Here is a 10,705-nt window from a genome sequence, read left to right as displayed (position 1 = left end):
ACATGGGACGAGATTGTCTCTTTGCTTGAAATAAACTATAAATGGCCATGATATTGTGTGTAATATACTCCATGTATCTCTACTGTCTCTTTTGCTTTGTAGAAATATTGGACAGAGTATGGAAAAGTGTTCATACTCCACTATATGACATGGGTATATTTAAGCAATAAGGCACGAGAGGGTGTGGTATATGACCAATAAACCACGGCTAAGGGCTGTTCTTCTGCACTACGCAACGCGGAGTGCCTGGATACAACCCTTAGCCATGGTATATTGGCCGTATACGACAAACCTCAGAGGTGCCTTATTGCTATTATAAACTGGTTACCAATGTAATTAGAGGAGTAAAAATAAAAGTTGTGTCATACCCGTGATATACGGTCTGATATACCACGGCTGTCAGCCAATCAGCATTCAGGGTTCGAACCACCCAGTTTATAATAAAATGTAGCACATGCTCTATTTCAAATGTGGTACAGTAATCGCTCTCAATGATACATCTATCTTAGAAGTAATGTATTTCCTTAAAGGTATAAGGTAGGCTGTTGAAGAATCTGGTCCAAGGCGTTCTGTTTTTTAAATTTCCTTATTGTCATGCTTCAATAATTAACGCCTTCTGATTGTTTGAATGATATTTGAGAAATATCAACCCATTAGAAAATATTCATTGATATTTTTTCAAACATTTGCCAGTTGGAACATTAATTTAATAAGTTTCAAATCAAATAAATGTATTGCAAAATCACTGTTCCCAAAATGAAGCTTCACGTAAACAGATTATTAGGAAAAACGTTCACTCATACATTTATTTCTATAGAGATAAAACTATTTCTACGCCCCTCTTTAAAATCATGCTTCATTCATGTTATTACTGTATTTCTTTTCTTGTTCAATAAAATTCACGTATGTATAGGCAATATATCACACTTTTCTTTCTTTTTTAACTGTAAATTTGTTTTAACATGAAGTGATATGCATTTTCTTACAACAAAGAAATAAACTGAGCAATGGGTTGAATAAATGTTCCAATGGGAAACATTTAGATGAAAAAAATGAGACCAAATTGTAAACTTGTCAGGTTACAAACTCATACCAGCAGCATACCACCCTGCATTTCACTGCTGGCTTACCTCTGATGCTAAACAGGGTCTGTTTTGGTTGGTCGTTGGATGGGTGATTAGATGCTGCTGGTAGTGGTGTTGAAGGGCCAGTAGGGGGCACTCTGGTCTAACAGAAATCACAATGCCCCAGGCCAGTGAAGGGGACATTGCCCTGTGTAGGGTGCTTTCTTTCAGATGGGATGTTAAATGGGTATCTTGACTCTGTGGTCATTAAAAAATCCCATGGCACTTATTGTAAGAGTAGGCCCCATTCCATCATGGCCACCTAATCATTCCCCTAATTGGCATAAATAAATCAAACCTCACCTTTCCAGCTGATGTGTGGTGAGTGTTCTTGCACAAAATGGTTCCAGTGCATCACCCAGGTGGGTGCTACACATTGGTGGTGGATGATGTGAGTTTCTCCCTTACTATGTAGTGCTTTGAGTACCTCAGTTGGTAGAAAAGTGCTATATAAAGCCAATCAACTACAAACTCAATTCTTATAGGGTCTTGTCAACAGCATGTTGCCTTTCACTCAAGCTCTTTTCTGCTCTGTGAATTGGTTCAAATATTACATTTAAGTAACATAAAATGTTGGGGGAAAATAATGCCGGCACTCTTTTTGATTTCTACATATTCTACAGCTTTGAGTGATAGGGGACTGCTTACAAATCAAGAGCAGAGACCGGAGTAAACTTGCCTGGCTACCAATGATGTGCATAAACCACGGTATATACCTGGCTACCCATCTACATCGCTCTGGCCACATGTTATGCCCACTAACGTTTCTTCTCCATGATGAGTCAGGATTTGCCTCCCTCCTCGACAACTTCTGGAATGCGAACACATTCTGACCATTCTGATTGATCTCATAACCGATGGGTTTGTGATTAAACGATGGGTTGGGCCAGAGCCGGCCTACATGATGACGATATCAACTTTGATACTCTGACTGGTTAGATTTGTTAGAGACAATCCAATCGCTGATGAATTTGTTTTGTATGACGCCCCTCGTTTTGACGTAACACAAACAACTTCTATGATAGCAGATTCATACTAAATGTATGTGGCGTTCAATAGAGCAGTGGAATTAAATTCATGAGTCGTCAGGCAAAAAGTAAAACACCAGCTTGTGCTGTACATGGTTCCTATTAGGAATGAATTTATTCAAACAACGAGCTACATGTGTTTGGTCTAACATATATAGACTTAGTCTATTAAACCCAAAAAGCAATGTTTAGTTTGGTATTATGATGACTGAATTGTACATCTTGATGTGTGGTCTTATGTGTGCTTGTGTAAATAAATAATGGTTTTAGTGATGTTTTATGTGTAAATGTACTTCGGTTTTACATACAACACATAACATGACCTCATTACCAACTGCACATATGAACATGGACAGAAATCCTTGACCTTGATCCCTTTGGTTGATGGTTTTAGGATTTAGAGAAAATCTTAATGTTTAATTGAATGTTCATAGTATTGTGAATGACTACACATAGTAAAGGTATAATACGTTGTCATGATCAGCGATGATCTCATTCTGTATTCTCTGCATTAAACATCCATCATTTTTGCTGCATTTCCAATTCCTGGCTGGTTTAAGAAAAGTCATATAAAGTAACAATATGAAAGCACAAACCATATACAACTCCAAGGAGTACATATAGTTTTATCAAAAGGCATAGAGGTTGAAATTATGGTCCTGGGTGGGAAGACCTATGTCATGACTGCACAGTGGGATAGAGCTACAGAACACTAGTTGATAAGAGCTAGAAACTATACCATCCAGTGAAATTGGAGTATGCTTATTTAGGATGCACACTAAGCATCTTTCGTAAGGCTACAATCCTGAGTTTGTATTTCAGCCAAACAGCAGCCCCACCACTTGATTTAGTAGAAAGCTGAGGGATGGGGCTGGAGAAATGTAACCACTCTCAAAATCAAAGACTGGCGCAATGGATGCAAGGACTGACAATCCATGAGATTATGAACGTAAAGCATATTTACATATTTTGAAGCTATACATTGACTCAGCTGAGAACAAAAAACACAAACAAAAGACAATATCACCTATTTTCCTTGGCTTATTATAGGGTAATTAGGCAGTTGTAGTCCACATCCATTAAGTGTATATTCTTAAAGAATAAATGGGTATATCATTATTAAAAATAACCCATAATTGTGTCTTCAAGGTAATGCATGAGTAATTACATTGGTGTGAGTATAAGGCTAATTCTATGCTCATAAATAATTACTAATAAATAAAGCACCTAAAAGCAATTTTGGTTATCTGCCATCTGTAATATATAATCTGGGATGTAGGATTATATGATTGAATGCGTGATATTTCCCATCCTAATGGAGAGGACACTATCTGAACTGTAATTTGAGTGCGACGGCTCCGCCTATTAAACTGTGACTAATTTGAACATTGGTCTGCATTGTTTTATTTAGATAAGGACTCTGTGGGCGTGGTTTGACTGTACTAAATCTGATTGGCTTGAGACTCTATCAGTCAAGGTAGCAGTAGCACTACAGGCTTTTAGAGATACATCATTTAATAACTGTTACTGGTGAGCTGTCATTGACATCGAATGATCAAGCAATCTGAAACTAACCAGTAGCAGGTGTCTTCAACCACGCTCAAAGAGTCAGCCATCCAGCCTTGGTCTTTTTTCTATTCGATTTGCGGCAAAACCGAAACGTCTGAGCAATTAGGCTACTGGTTGATTTGCATCTCGTAACAACACTATTTCATTGCACACAATGCAGGACAGAGCATCACCAAGAATCAGATTCATTACGCGTTTCACGGATTTCCAGGAAGACCTATAACGAAAGGTAAAACTTGGATAAAGAAACGCATGGCATAGCCACATATTTTATTGTACTGCTAATAATTATACATTTGTCAATTTACTATGTTTTGATGTGTATATGCGCCAGTCGCCCTCTAGAACTCGCTTTATAGCCCATTGGACATTGTCGGTATGAATTCAACAGTCGTTGAATTAAATGCATATTTATGAATTTTCACAGTGAAACACTGTGATCCATATGGAAATAATGCAACCGTTTGCCTCCACAGTTATTGCGACGTGTCATTATGTTTCTACTACAAATCTAGGATAAATGTTATCAAAATGTAAGGGTCCCTTTTCGTTTCAAATATGGATATTGCTGTAGTCCAGTTACTTTTGTGGTGTTGAGCGCACGAGGGCGGGCCAGCCCAAATATATGTGGGGAGGGAAAAACCAAGACAACAAATCCTCCAAATGTAGGCCACGGTGCATGACCCAAATTCCTCTTGCGAGTGTATATGGAACACGGCGTTCCCCCCGCCCCTCGTCACGGCTCGGCACAGTTCCAGAGCAAATCTTTCTGTGTTTCACTGTGCCAGGATGGTAGGTTCAATTAAAAAACTACACTACAATAAGTAGGTTATCATGCATATATAAGATTATATTGGGATTCATCCTATTGCTGTTATGTCACTGTCTCTAATGACGATGGCAACAAACACACAAAGTATTTTAAAGAAACAAAATAAAAAATATATTGTGAATCAAAATGCTGAATATGTATGACATTTAGAAAGTCATGTGTGCATACATTTGACGTAGTAGTCAAGTTTAGCTTCTCCGTCTAACCTTCTATGTCTTCCCTTGAATCTAGCCATACTTATTGCAGTGAGCAGGGTGAGGTTTGTATTAAAGTATCGTGGCTCAAGCTTGGCATTTGTTGCAAGGCCAATAGATTGTGCTGCTGTGTGACAGATGTTTTGTTTTGGCCCCCTGGCAGTGTGATTAGTCTGCCTCTGACCTACTTTTCTCCTAACTTCATACCTGCAAAGCCATTTATCTCCCTGGGGTTGGAGGATCAGCACACAGCATCTTCAACTGGACCCAGTTTTACCCTTATTATCAGCATCTGGTCAACCTATATTGGTCACACTGGTCAACTTACTGTACACTGATTGTACAAAACATTAAGGACACCTTCCTAATATTGATATTCACCCTCTGAATGGCACACATACACAATCCTTGTCTCAATTGTCTCAAGGCCTATAAATCATTCTTTAACCTGTCTCCTCCCCTTCATCTACACTGATTGAAGTGGATTTAACAAGTGATGTCAAATCAAATTAAGCTTTATTTATACAGCACATTTCAGACATGGAACACGGCGGCAGGTAGCCTAGTGGTTAGAGCGTTGTACTAGTAACTGAAAGGTTGCAAGATCGAATCCCCGAGCCAACAAGGTAAAAATCTGTTGTTCAGCACTTACTTTTCTTCAGAAGGGGTTTCACCATAGCAGTTTTTAGTGCAGTGGGGAAAGTGCCTGTGAATAGGGAGTGATTAACAATAGCTTGCATTTCTTCAGATATGCAATTGAAAACGGTTGTGAAGAAGGTGGTGGGGATAGGATCGAGAAGGCAGGTAGAAGGCTTAAGTTGTGATATCACTTTTCTGAGCATGTCTGTGTCAACCAGGGAAAATAAATCCATAGAGCCTTTGTGTGGTGGGCTAGGGCACATATCATCAAACTTCTCATGAGGTCTTGCTTGACTGATACCCAGCCTAATGTTGGTTATCTTATCTCTGAAATATGCCGCAAACTCATCACATTTAGATATGGAAGAAAGTTCACAAAAGTTTGCGGGGGTAGGATTTATCAGGCCATCAATGGTCGAGAAGAGCACACTCAAATGATTGTGATTATTAGTGATCAAGTTAGAAAAATGAGCCCGTCTGGTATTTCTATTTGCTTTATTGCTCTCTCAGAATATCATAATAGACCTGCAACTTTGATTTCCTTCACTTCTGTTATTCTGTCATTTCCCTTTAATCTATTAGTTTCCTCACTCATCCAAGGGGCTCTCCGTTTGAATGTGGCCTTTTTCAACTTTACTGGAGCTGTAGCATCAATGGTTGCCCTTAATTGATCTACTAAATTATCAAAAGAGGAAGGCAGAATAGGTGATGGAGTATTGCTCATACATATACTCAATGAAATCTGTAGAGGTAAGATCTTCAGTGGTAACATGAATATTAAAATCACCCAACACAATGATTTTGTCATAGTTCTCAAGGACAATAGACAATAAATAGACAATAAATAAAAATCAGTAAAGAAAGTGGGGCAGTGCTTTGGTGACCTATATAGAGTTATGGCCAGCACTAGTGGCTGACATTTAAACAGTATAGCATGATGTTCAAAAGACCCAAAGTTGAAATGAAATGTCCTTACAGCTGAGAGCGTTAGTAAAAATGGAAGCTGTACCCCCACCCTTTCCCCCTTTTTTGATGGGGGGGGGGGGGGGGGGGGGGGGTCAATAAAAGTGGCACTACAGTCTGAAGACAGCCATGTTTCAGTGAAATGCAATCAACTTTGCGCTCAGTAATGAGGTCATTCACGAGAAAGGTTTTACTAGTGATTTCTCTAGTGATCTGCCTAGAGGTAACCAATGGAATAACAATTACATGTTTAATGTTACAACCACGTTTTCTGACAGTCTCCAATCTATCAGAATGGTAGGAGATGACAGTTTGTATAAACTCACTAGAAGGTAGAGTTAAAGGAACATAAATTAGGTTACTCACAATAACCATAGTGCATTTTCTATAGGAGTTGATATGGTTTCCAAGTCCTCTGTTGCTTATTCTGACAGGAAGAACTGGAGCACTACCACTGAGCTAACAGCCAGAGAATCTCTTCCCTAAGATGCTTGATGGTGGTGCATTTAGGGGGGACAGATTTCTGTCCAGTTTCCAGTTCCACCGTATCTTCATCTTGTGATTGTGTGGAAATCTCATCTCATACCTTAAGTCTTTATGCCCAGCGGTGGATAAAACCCCCTGTGGGCTAGCACTGCTCCATTTTCATGATGGCTAGCACTGCTCCATTTTCATGATGGCTAGCACTGCTCCATTTTCATGATGGCTAGCAGCTAACTGCTACTTAACAGGAATCCGGGACACCAACTTGTGGTCCCAACCGCGTCGCGAATCAGTAGCAATACAAAAACTTTAGCTATTTTTGAAAACTATTTAATTTAATTTATTTCATAAAAACAACAAACCGAGTGTAGGCAGTACACTGTACTGTTGCGTGCTCTGATGACGTCTGTTCAATAAGGGATCATAGCGTTCACCTGGTCAGTCAATGTCATGGAAAGAGCAGGTGTCCTTAATGTTTTGTGCACTCAGTGTATATCTATACTATACAGCTGCTTATGGCTATTTCTGAGAAGAGGAAACCCCTAAGCTAATTATTGTGCTCAGGTCAGGACTGCATACTTAATAATATGTTGCTTAGCAGAGAGGAACTGGACAGGACATGCGATTCTAAGTGAGGATAATTCAAAAGACAAACAGCTGTGAATTTACATCTATTTGATTGACACATCTTAGGGAAAAAAGCAGGATGTACATTTAAGCAAAGTAGAACAACCTCCATTATTGCCACAATAACATTACTGGATATATTTGGAAATGGTTTCCGATATTTGAAGCCTGGTTTTACCAATTGGGGGTTAACCAAAATGTTATATTTAACTGTGTTTGGTGCGTTTTCAGAGGCCAGCCATGGAGGACAGGAGACTTCCCCCTACAGTTCCCTTAGTAGTCAAAACTGAGCCAGACACAGAGACCCGTAGGGTGAGAGAGGAGGAACAGCCTACCATTCCCATCAGGATTAAAAAAGAGGACCTCTCTGAGGTGCCCCTCAAAATGCCCAGATTCAAGTACGTGGACTTCCCTTCGCTACACCAGTGCATCCAGCAGATCACTGTGCCACCCCTGGACAGCTGGCTGGAGGGCTTTCCCCTGGCTCTGGGAAGACCCTCTGGAGGACACACCCCTGTCACTTCCAAGGAGAGAGTTCCCAAGTTTCGGTATGTAGATTATCCCTCTCTGCACCACTGCATCCAGCAGCTGTCTGTGCCGCCTCTGGAGAGCTGGAGCTCGGGGTTGGCCAGATCAGGGTGTGGGGTGACAGGGGGACCTGGATCCACCAACTCTCAGCCCAGCTCTGTGAGGGGGAATCAGACAATACAGGGAGATGGTTCAGCATCGGCTTACAAGCAGGACAAGTATACTGCTTTCCCCTTTCCTGGTCCTAACTCCGGCTCCATCCAGTGTGTGACCTCCTCAAACGAGGCATCCCATAAGCCTCAGCGGCTTCAGCTGCTCTTGAGCAGTCCACCCAGAACCAGGCCCCCATTAAGCTCACAGGGGGAAGAGGCTCGCCATAAGGTATTGTGTTCAGATCAGCTGTCTCAAAAGTTCTCTAATCCAAAATCTTGGGTTGCTGGAATGAAGCGTGTCAGAGGAGCGGGACCACTCCATCAGAGCAATAGGAAGTCAGCTGGTGATGATGAATGGCATGCAGACCTAAAACAATCTCCACAAAGTCATCAAGAGGCCCAAGTAAAGCTAAGTGACTCTCCTGACCTAGGACAAGGGTTTTGGAGAACCATCCCAGAGTCTGTCTGCCCCTTTTGCCAAAAGATGTTTTCAGATCCAGAGGAATTACGGATCCACCAGAAGAGTCACAGAGAAAAAGGTAAGTCTGTAGTACCCTGAAACAGTTCTGGATATGTGACAAATCCTTCTTTAACTGATCAAATTGTGTATCAAACAATGATGAATCTTGTCTCATGTTTGTCATATAATTTCAGAAGCCTCATTGATGTATTGACCAAGGAAATGTACAGCTGACAACAATGAACATCTTAAAAACTTTGCATCTACTTCAGTACTTGCTACACAGGCATGGACTAGGTCAGGCTAATCCACAAATTATTGGTCACCTGATAAGAGTTCCACTGAGGTTGTTTTGAGTGTTCAGTGTTTATCTTGATGACCTAAGTGACTGACTACAAACAAACCACTTTAGCTAAGGGCTTCATTCATAATTCAGTCTAGGAATTAAGCTCTCAATGTGAAAGACTGACCTGCAGTGGCTCTTGGTGGTCTTACAACTCCTTATTTACCTATGGGTTAATTTGCCAGGAGGGGGTACACATTAGATGAGATATAACAAGGAAATGAGCCATTTGATGTTGTTTCAATTAAAATGTCAGGAATTAGATTGTAATGCATTGCAGTGCATACATTTTTGTATTACTGTAGTTGAGAATAAGGCTTTCATTTATTTTCCTTAAAAGGGATGCCAATGTTTTCCTGTTTACAAGCTGTTTTTGGCAGAAAAGTTAATAAGTGGGGGTATCAGCACCTTGTTGACTGGAGATGGCTGCCTGTTCCAATATTTCAACATAATTATCTAGATTTGGGGGCCTATAAAACCTTTAACTTCTGGCTTATGCTGTGAAACAACACATGCTTCCTTATAATTTCTTATCTAATGTTTTTATGCTTTGTATTTTAATGTTTCTTTTTTACAATGACAATTATATATATTATTGATTGTATTGTCTAGAAATAACTTTAAACTTTTCTGTGTGCATTAAAGATTTTCAAGTAAAGATTACTCTACTTTACATCTCCAACAAATGTTTTACACTTACAAGTGTCACATTGTTTTCAGGACATACTATACAGCGTCATCTAGAAATTTCCTTGAAAATAGCCATGATTATTTAGAGCTCATCTAAATTTAGAGCTCCATCGATTTAGAGCTCCATTATTTAGAGCTCCATCGATAACATAATGCCAAAATTATTATATATATTTTTTAATTAACCCCGTTTTCTCCCCAATTTCATGGTATCCAATTGGTAGTTACAGTCTTGTCTCATCGCTGCAACTCCCGTACGGACTCGGGAGAGGCGAAGGTCGAGAACCAAGCGTCCTCCGAAACCCAACCAAGCCGCACTGCTTCTTGACACAATGTCCACTTAACCCTGAAGCCAGACGCACCAACGTGTCAGAGGAAACAGCGTCCACTGCGCCCGGCCCGCCACAGGAGTCGCTAGTGCGCCGTCCCTGCCGGCCAAACCCTCCCCTAACCCAGACGACGCTGGGCCAATTGTGCGCCGCCCCATGGGTCCCCCGGTTGCGACAGAGCCTGGACTCAAACCCAGAATCTCTAGTGGCACAGCTAGCACTGTGATGCAGTGCCTTAGACCACTGTGCCACTCGGGAGGCCCATAACAAAATTATTTATAATGATGTATGGCTATGATTAAGAACTAGGCCTATACCATTAAAAGTTGTAAAGTAAACCAATCCAGACCATAACTAAATGCTTTTTATGTAAACAATGTGGCATCACTGTCATCCCACATTAAAAAATACTTACGTTTACTATAGTACTTACTATAGCATTCTGTAGTAAACTGTAGAATACTATACTACAAACTGTAGTATCCCTCGAGCATGTGTAGTACATATAGAATGTTGTAGCATACTGTAGAATATTATAGTAAATGTTGTAGTATACCGTAGAATACTATAGTAAATACTACAGTAATGTTTCCAAAATCACTAGTCTGCAAAAACAAAACTTTTTAAACTAAAGTAAATACTAGTAAAATGCTAAAAAAATCCAAGGGGTATGAATACTTTTGTAAGGCACTGTACAGGTTATAGAAAATGTGCTCTTTTAGTATTTATTCAGTAGGCTTCCTC

General features: G+C 40.2%; 1 protein-coding gene across 1 annotated transcript; it reads left to right on the top strand.

Annotated features, from left to right (window-relative positions):
* The first annotated feature begins 3,621 nt into the window (after window positions 1-3,621).
* Window positions 3,622-9,550, top strand: LOC129868482 (uncharacterized). Its single transcript, XM_055942499.1, has 3 exons — window positions 3,622-3,950; window positions 7,691-8,678; window positions 8,794-9,550. The coding sequence occupies exons 2-3, from the start codon at window positions 7,700-7,702 to the stop codon at window positions 8,811-8,813; spliced, it is 999 nt and encodes a 332-aa protein (XP_055798474.1). The 5' UTR covers window positions 3,622-3,950; window positions 7,691-7,699; the 3' UTR covers window positions 8,814-9,550.
* Window positions 9,551-10,705: the final 1,155 nt, after the last annotated feature.

The sequence above is a fragment of the Salvelinus fontinalis genome, chromosome 13, assembly GCF_029448725.1.
Source record: "Salvelinus fontinalis isolate EN_2023a chromosome 13, ASM2944872v1, whole genome shotgun sequence".
NCBI classification, from domain to species: domain Eukaryota; kingdom Metazoa; phylum Chordata; class Actinopteri; order Salmoniformes; family Salmonidae; genus Salvelinus; species Salvelinus fontinalis.
This window is presented reverse-complemented; position numbering and strand designations above follow the sequence as displayed.